Source organism: Mytilus californianus, unplaced genomic scaffold (genome assembly GCF_021869535.1).
Source record: "Mytilus californianus isolate M0D057914Y unplaced genomic scaffold, xbMytCali1.0.p SCAF_3, whole genome shotgun sequence".
Taxonomy (NCBI): domain Eukaryota; kingdom Metazoa; phylum Mollusca; class Bivalvia; order Mytilida; family Mytilidae; genus Mytilus; species Mytilus californianus.
This window is the reverse complement of record NW_026262679.1, coordinates 101,779,888-101,799,683: the sequence shown is the minus strand read 5'-3', so window position 1 is coordinate 101,799,683 and position 19,796 is coordinate 101,779,888. Positions and strand designations below refer to the sequence as shown.

The following is a 19,796-nucleotide window of genomic DNA, read 5'->3' as shown; positions in this document are numbered from 1 at the left end:
AAGTACTCAAGTTAAAGATACTAAAACAGTCTACTAAAGTGCAAAAATCGTACAAGATACGAATGGAAATGTCAATAAACTATCTGACTAATGACAGTGTTTGTAGCACTCCATATAAATATATATATATATATATATGAACTTTAGTCGAATGTTAGATCTAAAAATTTCCAGTTATGTACATGAAGATTGTGTAGCAGCCTGAAACATGGTACAATATTTGAAAATCGGGTTATGCATGCAAAAAGCAATCAACGTCATTTATATTTTCAATTTTAAACATAATCATGTTCATATTTGTAAATAAAATCTTCATTGATACCAGGATTAAAATTTTGTACGCTAGACGCGCGTTTCGTCTACAAAAGACTCACCAGTGATGCTAGAATAAAAAATGATATTTTTGTGCAAACGTACATTACTTAAACATTTATACAGAAATACTCTAATGAAAAGTCAAAATTACAAAAAGAAAACCTATCACACAATAAACCTCACGACGAGCGTTTAACAACCTTGGTTGGCTATAAAGCCCTTCCACAGTCGGTTCAAACAAAACGGAAAACTCAACAAAAAAGTAAGTATAATATACTAAAACAAAATAATAACCATAAATGACATACCATAGAACACTTCTGTTGAAATTCTGTTACCGTTGTATTCTTGTACACATCAGCTCTGCTGAATTCGATCTCATCATTGCTTCTTGTCTAGAAAGAACAAATATTTGTGTTTTGAAATATATCAGTTTTACAAATTATATAGAAATTTAATTTATTTATGCAAATTTTTCCGAACGAAAAGGATCTATTGGTAGAACAGATATGCACATGTTGAGTTAAGAGAAGTGTACTTGAAAAAATGTATAGTGATATTATTTTTTAAATATTTTCATGCATAGATTTTTACCTTAAATGGTTTATTTTTCATAATGTAATCGTGTACTTTAACGATCGAAACTTCTAGAAATATACTTGAGACTCAATTCATTGGCGCCTGTTTTTCTTTCCTTATTAATCTATTGTTAATTAATTCGGAAAAGTGATTTGTTTGCAACAAAAAACACATCCGTGTTTTCTAAAATATATGTATTTATACACAATATAGCTATCCTAAATAGTGATCAAGGATAATAACCCAGAAGCATGAACACTTTTCAGATAATTTAATCCCCAACGTAAATGAATGATTACGGTCACACTGATGACTTGTTGGCAAATACCACAAGGGACCATGATGAGTTCAGCAATACCTCTCACTTATAACATGATTCAGAACCACATTACATAATCACAAGTGTTTTACTGTGTTCATTTTGGGGTGCTCACTATCTTTGGGCTGTTTTTTACTTTAAACGCTTACCTTGTTAGCTAATTCAACTTCTAGTTCAAGCATATCTTCTGCAATTTTTAAAGACTCAATCTCGGATTTGTTCCAAAACATCCTTAATGTCTTAGACATATCTGCTAGATATTTCTGCCTAACCTACGACATGGAAAATAAATAAATTAAACACTTTATATGATTCATATTCATATACATATGCTTGTTCAGCACTGAAGCGCTGACTACTGGGCTGTTGGTACTTTCAAAGGCGAAACATCCGCTAGCAGTACTGGTGTTTTCTACAAATCATGAAAGATACCAGATTTTAATTTTGTACGCCAAACGCACATTTCGTTAACAAAAGACTCATCAATTGCGCTCGAATCAAAACAGTTGTAAGGCCAAATCTATTACTTTGTTGAAAGCATTGACAACCAAAGTCCACTAACTAATAATTTAATGTTGTGTCAAATCTGACAACGGCCATTTATGTCTGGGTTATATAATGTGGATGCACATATGAACCACATCACATTTAGAATCCTGAATATATGAATATTGAAATAAATAAAGCCTCATTTTGAAAGCGCCATCCTTTAGATAAAATTTACTGTTTATAACATTTTCAAATATCAGAAATCATAAAATACACATAAACAGGATATTTTAATATTCGAAAGGAAACTGGATCATGCCAAGAATATAAATCATATTATTACAATTAAAAATCTTACTTGTTTAGCATCCCATTTGAGATATTTTTCTTTCTGTGATTTTTCTTCCTCTATCAATGCATCTATCGGATAAGGCATATCACTTTGTGAAATCTGAATATCAAAAAAGACGAAATGTAAATATCTAATTCAATTTGATGTCAAAACTGAATAAATTCTCATTTTGTAAATCTCTTTTGCTATTTGATATCCATTAAAACATGTTGACAGTGAAGTTTTTAACATAGCCTTTCATGACATGCTGATTCTAACAATCATAAATGGAAATAAGGCGTGAACGAGTGTTTTGATGGTCGCTAGCAATAATTTGGTGGCGTTGAAAATGAATTTCTTTCTTCGTCTCATTAGCATCTATTTCCTATCTCATTTTTTTCACAATGGTTATTTGAGTATAGCAAAAAACATGTTCTCAAGCAAACCATTCTTTAAACTTTATACACACCTTAATGACATTTGTATCGTCTTGCCATTCGTCTGGACCAACAGACACTGTAAACAATGGCCAAGTATTCAGTTGATGGATCCGCTCAAGAATAATAGAAAACGTATAATTGGTCTCTGTTCCTGAAATCAGCCCTATTAGATTTCGGAACTTTTGTATGATAGCTGATTTGTTTGTGTTCTCTTCATGCAAGCAACTATCATGGAATTTCTTTGCTTTATTTATTGCATCGGATGTGCCACGATACGATTCTACAAAAAAAAATGTGTCATGTTATCCTAAATTTTAAACAAGTAGACATTCTAACTATCAATGATATTAATGATTAAACCAGCTTCATTACCCAGAAAACAACAATCACAATTATTTTTCTTCTTTTTAGGCAGAAACATAATTTACCAGAGATTATCAACTCCATTTAATGGCCATAAAATCTATAAATATAATAAGACTCTCTCGTTATTTTTCAAGCTACTTTTTCGTGTACTAACTTGGCCTTTTAAGCGAATAATTCTACTAATATGGTTTGCAAGGTTTGGAATACATACATTTTGAAAGGAAGATTTTATGAACAAAACAAATTCACATCACTCCTTATTTCGAGATAAGAATGTTCTGTGTTTAATGTTTTTACTTCATTTTTACTAGTATATGCTTACATACATATATACGGACTTGCATGAAGCAGAATTTCCACATGGGTTTGAAACTGGTTATAGCATATTGAGTAAAAATACTAACATCTATTTTCATTTCCTATTTTTCAAATAATTTATGATATTGATTTTTAAACTAATAAGATAAGGAATAAAAATAACCAACGGAGATTCAATACAACATGGAATCTAATTATCACATTGTCATGATTAAATCACGTTATAAATGAAAAGCTCAAAACACGAACATGGAATTAAACATGTTGGTTGATTTCGTTTACAAACCCAAGTATATAAAAATAAGGAGATGAGGTATGATTGCCAATGAGACAACTATCCACCAAAGTTCAAATAAAGTGGATGTAAGCAATTATGGGCAACCGTACAGCCTTCAATAATGAGAAAAACCCATACTGTATAGTCGGCTATAAAAGGCCCCGACATGAAAAATATGAAAAATTTAAACTGAGAAAACTAACGGCCTAATCTATAACAAAACAATCAACGAAAAACAAATATGACAGACATATGTTGTATATACCTTCAATAATTCGTACAGTGGAGATCACTTCTAACCTCTCATCAAATCTGTCAGAATCTGTCAGGAGAACAGTTCTAGGACAGTATGTAGAACTGTCATCCTGACACCTTTTAGACAGTTCTAGCTAGAACAGTTCTAACCTAGAACTGATTTGGTCAGTTCTACCTAAAACTGATTTAGACAGTTCTACCTAGAACGGATCCTGACAGATCTACTCTAGGACAGTTTTAGACAGTTCTACCTAGAATGGTCAGTTCTACGACTAGAACAGTTCTACTATTAGAACTGATTTGGTCAGTTCTACGGCTAGAATTGATTTAGTCAGCTCTATCCATAGAACAGTTTTAAGAACTCTTTGTCTTAAATATAAATAAGTCAAAAGAATATAATATATATATTAAAAAATTCTCATCACAGCACTTTTTTAACATTTCTCGTTACGGAAAATGTCCATAACCGTGAGATGACCTAACTGCAGTGACGTCATTTAGAACTTTTCTACAATCCTAACAGGTTTGGTCAGTTCTACGGCTAGAACAGTTTTAGACAGTTCTGCTGACAGTTCTACGGTTAGAACTGATTTGGTCAGTTCTGCTGACAGTTCTACGACTAGAACTGATTTGGACAGTTCTACCTAAAACAGTTTAAGACAGTTCTACCCTAGAACTAATCCTGACAGTTCTACCTATAACTGATTTGGTCAGTTCTACCTATAACTGATTTGGTCAGTTCTACCTAGAACTGATTCTGACAGTTCTACTTAGAACAGTTCTAGGTTAGAACTGTTCTATGACAGTTTAGAACAGTTCTATGACAGATTATTCTGACAGTTCTAATGAGAGGTTACAAGTGATCTCCACTGTATATGTATTATTACAACTCACTTTTGTTCAATGTGAAGTAAAAATGCTGATGAGGAGTTTGTCAAGCTATCATTATCAATTTCTGTTTGTTGGTGAATTAAGACACTTTCAGCTATATTGGCTATACCTTGGCGGTCCTTTTTTTTATTGGTGGCGGAAGCCGGAGTTCCTGGAGAAGCACATTGAATACAAAGCAAGTACTTAGTAATTAATAAAATTCAAGTACGATTATTGTTAATGACTTAACAAACAAGAAAGCTTACCTAGTAACTCGTGAAGCTGGTACATATTTTTGTATGCCAGTTCCTGAGTTCTGTCCCAATAAGAATATCCTGGTGGAATCGGCGTGTTTTTCTCCCATCCACCACAGGCATATTTATAAAAGTCATCACAAGGTTTAACTTGATTGTCAACCGAAGAAAGTACAGAACTAGCTACATCAATGCATCCTTTCGTCTTGCAAATACTGTCAATTTCTGAAATCATTTTCAATTGCTTAAATATCATATATATGTTTAGATCGTTTAATTGTGTTGATGGATTGCTGTCTCATTATCCTACTTTTCCATTTATTCGTACTTATTCCATGAAAACTGTGAAAAACCTCATCAAAGATATCAGGCTGATAAATTTGTACGCGAGACGCGCGTTTCGTCTACTGAAGACTCAATGACGCTCGAATCAAAAAAGCTAGAAGGCCAAATAAAGCACGAAGTTGAACAGCATTAAGTACCCAAAATTCCAATAGGTTTTGCCAAATACAGCACAGTATCAATTCCTTGGGGTATGAAATCCTTAGTATTTCAAACGATTCAAAGTTTTGCAAATAGTTAATTTATAATTATGACCAAATCAATAAAAATTCGTGTCAATACAGATTATTTTTGTGATTGCCATATATATCTATTCATGACACACGGGAATTGTAGGAATTTATGTAACTTTGTTCAGCTATTCGTGCAGTATAATTAGAGAATGCGAGTGTACACATATTAGTTAACCTAACTTTATAGAAAATATCATTGGTATATGACAATGAGTTCCTATCATACTGTCTTAAGATGAAAATTTAACATTGAAAATTGCTTATTATTCAAAGTCGCTGGACCATGACCTATGTGGCAGGGCCTCGAAATAGTCGTCAAACTGACATGCACTGATAGTAATGCAACTTTATAGAAAATATCACGTATTTCCTATCAAACTGACTTAAGCAGAAAACTTAACAATTATTGACGCCGTCACCATCGCTGCTGGAAAAGCAATACCTATGTCTCGCCTTCCGCGAATTTTGTTGCAGGCGAGACAAAAAAAACAAGAAAACAAGGCTTCAATAACCAAGTGCCTACCAGATATGAATACAAAATACAAAGAAAGATCTTGGGGATTTCTTTGACGCATTCATTGCAACAAATGTAATCGTTTCGTCAAATAAGCAGTTTATTTGTTTGTTTCTTGTAATCACATAAAGTAATCAAGGAACGCATAAAGAATAACAAATCCAATTATTCCTCATATAATCTTTTTAAATGAAAGACAATAGGATAAGAATAAAATACAACATAATAAAGAATTAATAAATAAAATGGAAACCAGATTATCATTCCATGAAAGCTTTGTCAGAAAAAAACTTCATCTGAAAGTAATAACTGATTATGGCTTTTGTTGTATCAAATCAATTAGATAAGTCTGAGTGCATGAATATATCTAAAACAGTTCTTTACGATTTGTTTTCGTTTTGTAAATTAATGTGTTTTGTTGTTGAAACTTTTAAGATACAAAATTATTTTTCGAAAAATTAAGAGAAAAAAAATAGTTTGCCTTCAGTTTCACATAAGTTCTTAATTTTGGAGTTTTCAAAATGTCGTTCTTTCATAAAAAATTATATTATTCTTTCAAAATAGATTCGAACAAAGTCATACTAATAACGTCCTTGCGCTAAAAATATTCCACTATATTAAGTTTAGTAAGTATGTCTTCGAAATCAGAATAACAACTATTCTTACTTCTCTCATGGTCATGATTAAAATACTGTAATAATTTTAATCAATCCACTACTAAAGTTCAATTAGGTTATACAAATTTTTTTATCATATGTCAGACAGAATTTATGTTTCAAATCAACGATTTAGAAAAGCATTATACAGCCTTTTTACAAATCTAACCTGCAGATATGAGATCTAAATAAATTTCTCCTGATTTCATCAAAGTTTTTAATTATGTATCAAGTACCAAAAAAAGGGAGAACTTGACATTTGGACGATCAAATGATATGAGTCAAATAAAGAAAAAAGGAGAACTTGACATGTGGACGATCAAATGATATGAGTCAAAGAAAGAAAATGGGAGAACTTGACATGTGAACAATCAAATGGTATGAGTCAAAGAAAGAAAAAAGGAGAACTTGACATGTGGACGATCAAATGGTATGAGTCAAAGAAAGAAAAGGGAAGAACTTGACATATGGACAATCAAATGGTATGAATCAAAGAAATAAAAAAGGGAGAACTTGACATGTGGACGATCAAATGGTATCAGTCAAAGAAAGAAAAAGGGAAAACTTGACATGTGGACAATCAAATGTTACGAGTCAAAGAAAGAAAAAGGGAGAACTTGACATGTGAACGATCAAATGGTATAAGTCAAAGAACGAAAAAGGGAAAACTTGACATGTGGACAATCAAATGGTATGAGTCAAAGAAAGAAATAGAGAAAACTTGACATGTGGAAAATCAAATGGTATGAGTCAAAGAAAGAAAAAGGGAGAACTTGACATGTGGACAATCAAATGGTATGAGCCAAAGAAAGAAAAAGAGAGAAACTTGACATGTGAACAATCAAATGGTATGAGTCAAAGACTGACAGACAATATCATAATCAAAAGAAAAAAACATATACAGAGAAACAGCCGTCCATAAAATACTACACAGTAAACCATAAACCAAAGATTGAGCAACACGGGCTCTACCAAAAAGACTAGGGTGAATTCGTGTTTCGGACGAGTTAAAGGATTGTTCTTGCTCCTCTAGTGTCATATTAATCCTGTAGAAATGATGAAACATGTCCGATGATAAGGCGTAACAAACATTGTTAATGTCCTTTGTCTAACCCCGAGTCATTATCAAATTTATAAACTATCGTTTCAGGTAATTTCCAAAACCCTCTTTGTTGAATCAGAACACATGCATGTTGTGGTAAATCAGAACACATGCATGTTTTGTTAAATAAGAACACATGCATGTCTTGTTGAATCAGAACACATGCACATGAATCAGAAAATATTCATATTTTGTTAAATCAAAACACACACGTTGCATTGAATTAAAACAAATGCATGTTTTATTTGCATTGCTATATGACGTGTCTGGGTATTTTGTACATCAAACATTCATGTATTTATTTTTGATGTTTCTGTTATGGTTTAATGGATTATTGATGTTTCTGTTATGGTTTAATGGATTATGTGTTATCTCTTATCGTTTGTAGTCCAAATAATTATAAAATTGCTTTTCAATACCATCATTGTCATGAAAATTGTTTGGGCTGGTATTGTGAAAATAATTGTATAAATTTCGAGATTGCATGTTCGTTACGTAAGTGCGTCACTGTTTGTGATGTCCTGTGGTGTCTGTCGTTGAAGGAAGATGTTCGTTGTTGTTCTGCGGTTTGCAGGTTGTGTCGACTATTATATTATTTGTTTGTGCGTTTCTCTGTGATGAGTGTTCTTGCGTGTGTATGTGCTGTATTTCTGTCACGTAGTGTTGTCATTTTAGCGACATTTTTTAACATTGGCATATAAGCGGGAGGTTTGTCTAGCCATAAAACCAGGTTCAACCCACCATTTTTTCTTAAAATTTCATGTACTAAGTCAGGAATATGGCAGTTGTTATCAAATAATTCGTTTCTATGTATGTTTGCGTTTGTTTTGTTGCACTTCAGTGTTCCTGTTGTTCCTTTCTTTTCCTCTTATATTTGATGTGTTTCTCTCGGTTTTAGTTTGTAATCCGGATTTGTTTTCTCTCAATCGATTTATGACTTTTGAACACCGGTATACTACTGTTGTCTTTATTTGTTGAATCAGAACACATACATGCTTCATGGAACCAGATCACAGACAACGAAGTAAGCACTTCAATAGTCATTTACCTTCGATAAAATGGTACCCGAGTTTAAACTCTTTATTCCCGACTTTTGTTTCATAAAATGAAATTGATATGCACTGAATAAACAATCAACAATATCCATATTTACCGGATTCAATACATGTAATACTTCAATTTCTAGATAGAATAATTATCTAAATTGATTTCTGGTATGAATTTGAAAGCGTGTACTCTGAATTCAATGTTTTCCGGTTGTGCTAGTGCTTATCAAATATTAACTAGAAAAGCATAACAAAAAAACATGCAATATTGAAAATATATTCCACTCATCAAGTTATAATGCGTTAATATGCAAGGCTAACAAAAGAAAGTTTTTAATCAAGCCACATGGAAATTCCAATGGAATTCCAGATTGAGAATAATGTTATTTTACCTTGAAGAAAAAACTATATGCACAAATCAATGTGTAACAAATATACGTCTTTACAATATCAAAAGTTAGTAGTGCACTTTTTACACAACTCTGAATAAATGCATTAAAAAACTTCTCGACCAAGATTGATTGTTGTATTGATTGATTGCTAGTGTTAAACGCCACTTTCGGCACTCTTGACTATATCATGGCGGCGAGGATTATTTAAGGTGAAGGAAGCCGGAGTACCCAAAAGAAACCATCAACCTCTAATAGGAAGCTCTACGAAGACTAAATTGTTGAAACACACAAAACATTAGAGAAGAAACAGATGACTAAAAGAAAAAGAGACAATTATATTGTATATTAAGCTTAGTTTTACCACTATAAAGGCAAAATGTGCATGGGTTTTGATACACAGAAAAGAAAACACAAAAAAATGGTGAAAAAGATCTCAAAATTATCTTTAAATCCCATTCCTTCAAGACCAAATCATAGATGTTTATTTAAAATCAATACATGTATGTTGTTCCGAGATAAATTTTCGTTTTAATGATTTAAAATGGTTATAAGGTCACCAAGTTTCATTTTTGTGAATTAAATCATTTCAGGTTGAGTTATGGATGCAAATATACCAATAAACGTCAAATTCGGCGACTCTATTTTTCGATCATTAACATGGAATTGTTTAACAATAATTGTTAAGTTTTAAGAAAAATCTTCTGAGTGAAAAATGAGATATTATATAAATTTTAGCAAAACATGTAAAGACCAAGATTGCCGCAACAATTTTACACCACCAAAGAAAGATAGTTCCTGCACTTAAGTTTCTGTTCACCTGTTAAAATTTTGATTTTCATTTCAGATCCGTTTGGGTTTTCCAGCCCTCTTATATGTACATGTCATTGTTTAAGTTCTAATTTTTGGCTTTGATTAATAGATTGTCGGCTTTTAATGCACACTTTGCTATATCATTTATATATTTCAAAAATTAAATAAAAAATCCTAGTAAATAGGTTCGGACACAAGTACATTTACGGTTTTTTGCACATATTCTATGTTAATTTAATGTCGCCAAAATCATAGCGGATTTAGAAGGGGCGTGGTTAAGAATCCCGGTATGAAAAAGCAGGTATGGTTTATAATTTTGATGTTGTTCCGTTTTGTGGTTTCGTTTTGTTTTTTGCTTTTCGCTCTCAGTGAAAAAAAAATGTGCTTTTGAAGAGTCTTGATTCGCAATTAGTAAAATTGGTACGCGTAACCAAGGGAGAATCAACACATGACATTCTTATTTTTATGTGTATAAATTACATTGATTCATATAGACTACCATTAAAATAAATTAAATCCTTGATATTAGAAGTTGTATTTACACAGACTAAATCAATGAAAATGTACCAAAGGTATATATACTTATAAAACATTTGTTTTATCAAACGACATCACATTTAAAACCCACACTTCTAGAGTATTGAACAAACATGTCTGCATCGAAGCTAGATGACTTGCATATTGCAACATGTACATGAATGGGTAATGTTCCTTATTTTAAACATCAGGTTTTGGTTTCAATTTTGAATTTCTTTTAATGATTTGCAATATAAATCTTTATTTAAGATTTTACTAGGCATACTGTTAAAATAGCGAAAATTCGGTAAACAACTGCAGAACAAATTCAAGCCACAATTTGACTGAAAACTAAAAACTTAAACAAGAACCCCACTAAGGGAAAGAAGTAACTTACGTTCTATGAAATCAGTAAGATGCGGATTTTGAGAAAATCCTTTACATTTGCATTTTATTTAAGGATAAAACGTTTGTCTGCTAGTAATGTAACTTACAAAGCTAGTGAAACCCATTCTTGATAGTCCTATATTTTTCAAAAATTTAGAACTTTCGTATTTTGTAATATACATATATAGTTATTCAAAATATTATCAAAATACATGACGAATACTTTATATTTCGCAGAATTCACTCATACACTTGTTCTCTACATTTAGGCCTACCTGCATGACTGGACTTCCCAGAAGATTTCGCTATCAGAGCAATGATAACACATACAGCAATAATCAGGAAAACAAACAGAAATTTTTCTATACAAGTTCGCTGTCGCATACAAATACATTTTCCTCCACAAAAATTATTTTCTTCATCCAAGAAATCTTCAGAATCTATACTTTCAAAATCTCTCATCTGAAAATAATTGCAAAATGGTTACTGTGATTTAATTGTTTGATTTTCAACTTTCAAAACTCGAAACAGGAATGGAACGGTTCGATAGAAAACAGAAAATTATTTAGTAGGTTCTGAAAAGTATTAAAGGCTTCGAGGATGATTAAGTTCAGTTGTCACAAAGGGGCTAGTAATTTTATTTTTTACAATAGTCTACTTACGGTTCTCTTAATGAACCGTTTCTTCAAATCGTAAAGAATAAACAAGACAATTACCGATAGAAATTACCAATTCATCGAAAAATCAAATATTACAAAATACAACAAGTAAAAAAGGCAACACAAACCCAACGAAAAGAACAACAGATGAGTGAAAGTGCTCCAGGGGGACTCCAGTTCCGCCCCACTAGTGACTAGTAAAAATCCGGAAATAATTCACATTCAATAGTGTGTCTTAAACGAAAAAGAGAGGACGGGATTATAGTTACGACAAACAGAACATATTTGTGGTTAATACTGTACAACTGAACGGTGACAGCATGTTATGACATCTCAAACTTCGACCAGTGTAGGGGTGAACACAATTTATTGGATTGGTTGCCTCAAATCTACATCACATTACACATTTTGAAGGACATTCGTTTTCACCATATCAGTCTTTAAATGTGTCTTTTTGTAATAGCTAATACCTTAAGTTTTTTAAAAGGCGGAAGAAATGAAGTGGTTTCAAACAGATTGATACTTTACAAACTTTGAAACATCGTTAAAACTATGCAAGACCCTTTTTGAAGTCCCTTTCTCTAAAATACATACAGTTTAGCTTCAAGTTCGAAGTATTTTTCCCTCACATAGCTTCAAATGCAACCAATTAATTTGAGTCATCTATCGGGGTCTGTAACATTATTTCATGTTGTAAAAGTAAAGATTTACTGTCATTCTAATCGTTTTAAGAGCAACACAAGCCATATTTAGTTTACAACACAATAACAAATTCAAAAATAGCACATGAACACAGGGCAACACTATAATTACAATCTTTCTCAGAAACGGTAAAAACTATGCTAAATAAACCCTTTTAGACGTGATTGAAGGCAGGTGTGAAATAAAGTTAACTGTTGTCAATCGTCGATATTTTCCTTCAAGTCTGATATTCTAGATTCCTTCAATGATTGTAGATTATTGTTTTGTATATACATTACAACAAACAGCGTGCATATATCACTGTATTTGACGTCTTCATTAATGGCACAAGACCCCGCTGTTGTATACGCTGTGCTACATGTATTATGATATATCATCTTTGTTAGTATCAGCAAAAATACGTTCTCAAAATGAACATGTTAAGATTTATTCTTTTTTAAATTATCACTTTTTAGTGTGTCGGAAATATAGATAAAGGCTGTAACAAATGTAGTTATGGAATTATTATAGGTAAAACTAGTGGTTGAGGAGGGGGGTGGTGGTGACAGCAATGCGTTTCAAGTTAGTGAAATACATGTAATACATTATAAAAGTATCAGACAAAAAAACCATGTGCTTCTGAATTCTTTTTTCATAAAAAAAACCTGACGTAAATTTATGATACTGCGAAGCACTCTGTACCTTTTTGGAAAGGTAAAACTTGTTTCAATACTAGTTTTTATTGTACCATTTTCTTTAAATACTGGTCTTTATTGAACCAATTTCAAAATGAACCTTTACTTTTTACATGATTTATGACACCTTTTATTTCATTATTTGTAAAAATTATGTTTTTTTTTTATCAAATGAAAAAATTCGGAAAAAGAACTTTAATATTCAACTTTTCATTGAACATCCAATGTGGTTGGCGGCCGACATGAAAACAAGTACTTGATAATGTTGTGTTAAAACCTCATTATTAGCTTATTAATGATCGGTAGTTAGTGATGCATCCGCAACACCGCAAACTAAAAGTGGGAAATTTTGAAGCTCGTTAGCAACAAGATGTTAAATGCTTTGATGAGTGTCTCGTATCATTTATAGCTGAACATCGTTTTTAACAAATGTTAATGTGTTTTTCTTCGAGTCTATCTTTACATATGATTGAACCATTTCTGTGCCAGATGCATTAACAATTGTGATATATCGCCTGTAGACAAGTGCACATGACACTATAGATATTCAAGTGAATAGGTCATTTAACGTAGGTGCAAAACAGTAAATCTATATGCAGTTGACAATCACGGAAAAACAATATTTTTTCGTATTCATTCATCTCGGGAAACCCAACGAAATACCCCAGCGGGGAAGGGAAGGAGGGTCGCATTCTGCAACTGCAAAGCCTTGTCCTATTTCTATACCCCGTTCGTGCTTACAGAAAAAGTTCAAATACAATACTAAACCTAAAGAAAATGGAATATTCAACATGTCTCAGATTTAACTTAAATGTTCTTTAAGTGACATTTTGTTAACGGAATCTTCGACTTAAATGATATGTAAATCATTGTAACGTAGCTGACTGGTAGACTCTCATAAGTCCTTATATCAAAAACCAGGACGGAACCATACGTAAAACGAATACACTTCCACTTCCGGTCTAATTGGGGACGTTAAAACATGTATAGTATTCGATGCTCCCTAAACGCACAAGAGCCTGGCAACAACTTTTTGTATCAGTAGTGTCCGTTGGATTGCAGAATGTATAAATATATATAAACATCCTGTCCAATTGACAACTTTAAATGAGAGACGAAAGATACACAAGGGACAATTAAACTCATAAGTCGAAAATAAACTGACAACGCCATGGCAAAAAAAGAAAAAAGACAAAAAGACAAACAGCTGTACACAAAACACAACATAGAAAACAAAGACTGAGCAATACGGACATCACCAAAAATGTTAACTTAATCAAATTCATATTGTTTACTGTTATACAAGTTTCGCGCGCCGTAAAACCCGAATCAACTCATCAATGTCATTTGTAATTGTACCAAGCCAGGAATACGACGATCAACAACTAATTGTTCCAATAAAAACTATTACCAAGACATTTTTCTTCGACATTGCTCATTATAAATGGGTAAAGATTATTTATATACACCTTGACGTTTAGGTACAAATGTTATTTCAGTTCTTATTTCGAGTCCGGGATAATGTGGGATCGATCTATGACCGGGTCAAGCCAAAGACTTTAAACTTCGTCAAGTTGTTCCGCCAAAAAAAACGTCATTCGAAGGACTGCTACCTATTAAGGTACTTAAAGTAAAAGTATGCGTATGAAGAAGGAACTAAGAATGGTTCACAAACATATCATATTAAAATGACTTCGTGATAAAGTGATTCTAAGATTGCCCGTTGGTACAGTAGTAGTAAAACACCTGTAAGTCCTAAAAGTTGATTGTAAAACACCTGCAAATCCTAAAATTTGATTAAGTGTTGGTTTCCTAATGGTACCTTAAGTACATGTAATATCTTTATCGTAGAACGTAAAACACACACACTATAAGAACAAACATTTGTTCTTGCATACCTACATAATATATAAAGCACTAAATATACAAAAATTTGTAAGGGTTCCGTGGAACCCAGTGTCTCGCCTACTTTTGTTGTTGTCTATGTTTTCAGTGTGATAGGGGAATGCACATAATAGATTTACAGTTAATGAAATAAAACGTTTGAAATGTATGAAAAAAGTTATGCTTGTAAAAATTGAATACAGTATGCTATCAAATCTATAGATTTATAAATTTTTGGTAAAAATCCAGGATGGTTTATGAATCTAATAAACGTTTTAAAAACTTTAACTGCAGACTGTATGTTATGTTAACTGGAAGAAAAACTAAGTCCATTTATAAGTAATATACGGAAAAACAGGAAATAAGTTTTTACAAAATTTCCTTCTAGATACTAGCTTTTGATCATAAACAAGCTTCTGTCCAAGTTTGGTAGAAATCCAGGATAGTTTAAGAAAGATATTAAAATTTTAAAAACTTTAACCACAGAGTGAATGTAATGTTAACTGGCAGAAAAACTAAGTCCATTTATAAGTAAAATACGGATAAGCAGGATTTTTGTTTTACAAAATTTACTTCTGGATACTATCTTATGATCATAAACAAGCTTCTGTCCAAGTTTGGTACAAATCCAGGACAGTTTAAGAAAGTTATTAAAATTTCAAAAACTTTAACCACAGAGTGAATATTTGTAGACGCCGCCGACGACGACGACGCGACGGAATGTAGGATTGCTATGTCTCGCTTTTGCGACAAAAGTCGCAGGCTCGACGACAATAATAATATTGTTTCAGTTTTAGAGGCATTCTCAGTACGATGTTGAAGAAAAAAGCAAATCTATATGGTAGTGTTTTGCAGGTATACATAACTCACTCAGGGTAATTTGACCGTAAAAAGTTATTTGAACTTAGCTGTTTCTTTTAGGTCTCTTTTGCCTGACCATTTAGCGCATAACGTTTCTACGTATTTATACGTCCCCGTCTTTTACATCTCCCCTTAAAAAGAATACAATAAGACTAATTACTCACTTTAACTTCTGTATTGTTCAATAATTCGTTCTTCTCGGTACTCTGCCTGCAAATGACAGAAATATCAATAGTATATTGCTTTATATAAGAATACTTTATAATCCGGAAAATAACAGCTTTATATTTGTCAAACGTTTATTATAAATGATTGTTACTTCTAAAGCCATCTGATGGTCTTATAGTTGTGTAGAAAAATAAGAAGTATTTCCGGAAGATTTGTGCTTTGTATTCTAATTAAAGGTTATTTTTACTATTCTATTAGACGACCTTGACTGGTTGTGAAACCCTCGCACCGTCCATAAGATTACAATGCATGTCTTACGAGCACATTATAGCGCACACACTAACACGCAAACTGTAAATAAATAAATACATAAATACATAAATATTTCATAGTAGCATGATGCAACTGTATGCCAGCAGGAAAACTGTTTTAACTATAACTAATTATCATTGTTAAAGGTATTATTTGAAGAAATCCTACGATGAAAACAAAACGAAATTGAATCCCAGATAGTATAGTGTACTTTACAACTGTCAGCTAATCGCTTGGTTCTTAAAACGATTATTTTAGAACTGAAGCTCAGTACTAGTTGTAATTAGCAAATACTCATTTTAAAATGGAAATTAAACCAGTATTTGATATCACAAATCAGTGACATTAAACGAGTTCTGTGCGAGATTTGAAGATGACAAAACATTTCAACACACCTGTGTAAGGAGATAAGACATTACAATTTTCATTTCAAGATCCATAAAATCTTATGTATAGCTTTTTCAAACCTATTAAAAATTAGCTGACATTTTCAGCAATGTAATACTCAATAAATCTATGATGGGAGGGTTAAATGCACGCCACGAAGAACATAATGATATTGATTATTACGTAATTTTTATATCTATTTGTTTGATGAATTATTTGGTTGCAGGTATGAGTCTTATAAAGATTGCATTTGAATCCACGTTCAGATACCATTGCATGACAATTTCATAATGCAATTAGATGGTCTAAAAAGAAGGAATGTGTTCAATTCAACATTTTGTAGACTTCTGGAATTCAAATTATTTTAGTACTATGTATTAAACATGTTACGTCATTCTGGACAATCCTTTATAGATCACAACAATTGTCTGTATACCTGATTTCCTTCGAAGCAACTTTTTTTTCACATGCATTGTAGTGACACATTTCGATTTGTTAAGATTTTTGAAACTTATATCGACGGCCAACAAAACTAATAAAATAAAAAATCGCACGAAAAAGTTTTCTGTTTAAGATAAAAGAATTGTTCCTGCATTTAGAAATATTAAAGTCAAGTCGTGTTTATTGCAGCGAAGTAAGCAAATGCAAATGATCGCTAAAATTATGTCGAAGTTTACGCTATTATGGTTCAGACTGTGAAGTGAATTTAAGTCCAAGTTTACGCTATTATGGTTCAGACTGTGAAGTGAATTTAAGTCGAAGTTTACGCTACTATGGTTCAGACTGTGAAGTGAATTTAAGTCCAAGTTTACGCTATTATGGATCAGACTGTGAAGTGAATTTAAGTCCAAGTTTACGCTACTATGGTTCAGACTGTGAAGTGAATTTAAGTCCAAGTTTACGCTATTATGGTTCAGACTGTGAAGTGAATTTAAGTCGAAGTTTACGCTACTATGGTTCAGACTGTGAATTGAATTTAAGTCCAAGTTTACGCTATTATGGTTCAGACTGTGAAGTGAATTTAAGTCCAAGTTTACGCTATTATGGTTCAGACTGTGCAGTGAATTTAAGTCCAAGTTTACGCTACTATGGTTCAGACTGTGAAGTGAATTTAAATAACGATGTGGTTGTTTGTTCTATCAAACCGTAGAAAAATACTTTCTATGAAGTCTACTGAGACCTCAATCAAATCATTTTTTAAACGAAATGTATATTGACATTCTATCAGACGGCTTTTTGCATCCAACCCAAAATAGAACAAAAGGAAACGTAAATTTATTTTCAGTTCACGTCGCGTTTCATCTTCAATACCAAAGAATGGGGACAAATAAAACAAAGATGAAGTAGGATACTCCGTAATTCGACATCGATTTAATATCAGTTGATTTACCGGAATCAATTTCTTCACAACTAAACTGTCAATCACTGATACGTCTTGTCGATTTCATAATGACGTCTTTATCCTTTATCTTTCATAAGAAACTATTATGGAACAATTTATAATTTTTTGCTTGTCAGAAAATCGGAAATCTTGAAAGTCATCTCCGTTGCGTCCACGTTCTTGCTGCTTGACGAATGTTAAGTTTTAATGTTCATATGCTATATACATGCCTGTTATATAATAACTGATTGAAAATTAGCATAAATTAATATTGTTTGTTGAAATGTGACACTTGTAGACACGACAAAAGCAGAGAACTTACTAGTTATAATCATACCATGACATATATGCGTCATTGAAGAGAAAACATGTTGTGTTTCAGAACTTGCTTCTGAAGCTATATGACAATAACATCTGTTGTCATACAGAAAATTTGGAAGAAAAAAAGCATTAACACAAATACCGAACTCCAAGGTTAATAAAAACAGGGAAAGTTGATAAAACCTCACAAATACAAATCCAATTGATCGACTATATCAATCAACGAAACGTATGGAAAATAACCGTCATAAACAATATTGTTTTATTCTAAATGTATTGTATATGTAAGAGTTATCTCCCATTCTGTGTAGGTATTTTCACATACATTTTATTACAATTTGAAAATCGTCTTATTCAAAAACTAACTTTCACATAATTCAGGTTCAGATGTATTACTGACAAGTGTGTCCAATATTTTTGTTACAAATTTAATATCGTTTTCCAAAAGTACAACATTTTCAAAAGGCCACACTGAAAAACATATCAGCAGACAATGCATGTCACGCGAGAAGACGAACTATCAACTGGTATATAGCTTTCTGCATGCATGTCTACATAATACATACAGGGTGGTAAAACAACACTTGTGACCCTCAAATAGATACATGTCCTTGACGGTGGCATCTCATCAAATAAAAAACTGCCATTGATTTTATTTTTAAAAAATAAATGCGAACGTAAAAACATCATATATTAAGTTAATGAAGGTGAAAGCGGCATTTTTTTTAGAAACGATGCTACACTTCTTAAGACATACCCCGACACACAAAGTTTCATAATTATTGTTCATCCTGACTAACATTTTATGCATGTAATTCTAAATTGAAAACAACGTTCAAACCTACATGTATGATTGCGTCGGATAAAAACCGCAATTTTTATACGTGTGCATGCAAAACAAATTTCTTGGTAGAGGGGTCTAAATACAGCACAAACAGCATTTTCCAAAAGACCAAAAAAGTGAAAAAGTATATTTTAACAAAACGCAATTGACTAGCAGGTCCAACAACGGATGCACTGTAAAAAAGGAGTTTAGAGATAGAACACTTTGATCACATGTTTAGGATTGTGTTCTAATTCTAAACACTTCAATGTTAAACGTGATATTCCTCTAAACATGTTTAGGGCTAGAACACAAGACACTTGAAGTTATATATAACTATAAGCTAAACATGACATGTGCCTAAACATGTTTAGGTTTAGAACACAACAAACAATAGGAAGCAGAATTGGCGCGTGCGCAAATAATCATGCATTTGAAAAATTGAAATTCCGGGATGCAGAAGATCAACAATCCATGTCATGGAAGGTTCAAAAAGCGACAACGGAAATGTCAGATAAGTATTATCTAATATTATTGTCTATTACAATGTAATTAGGTGAAGCTAGAGAGTGTCCTTACAGGAAATTTCAAACACCACAAGGCTAGATACAATATTGACAAAAAGGGGGAGGCATACTATTTTAAATTTGTTTTAAATCTACACATATGGATTCACGTTTTCTTTAAATTATTTATAAAAGGAATCGCAAATAAACGTATTGTATAATTATATTTAAGCAAATATTTTACAACGATAAGGTTCTGAACCCACTTACGTCTTCCCAGTTTGCATATCAAAACTACATATATATC

The 19,796-nt window shown here is 32.2% G+C and overlaps 1 protein-coding gene across 2 annotated transcripts in view; it reads right to left on the bottom strand.

The window, feature by feature from the left end:
* Positions 1-19,796, bottom strand: part of LOC127735564 (endothelin-converting enzyme homolog) — a 57,562-nt gene that overhangs the window by 20,841 nt on the left and 16,925 nt on the right. For both annotated transcript variants that reach the window (XM_052245799.1, XM_052245798.1), the window contains exons 2-8: positions 15,756-15,801; positions 11,087-11,273; positions 4,826-5,038; positions 2,503-2,753; positions 2,061-2,153; positions 1,363-1,485; positions 624-710 (exon numbers count right to left, since the gene is read on the bottom strand). In XM_052245799.1, coding sequence (XP_052101759.1) covers positions 624-710; positions 1,363-1,485; positions 2,061-2,153; positions 2,503-2,753; positions 4,826-5,038; positions 11,087-11,273; positions 15,756-15,801 — 1,000 coding nt within the window. The remainder of the gene's footprint in view (positions 1-623; positions 711-1,362; positions 1,486-2,060; positions 2,154-2,502; positions 2,754-4,825; positions 5,039-11,086; positions 11,274-15,755; positions 15,802-19,796) is intronic.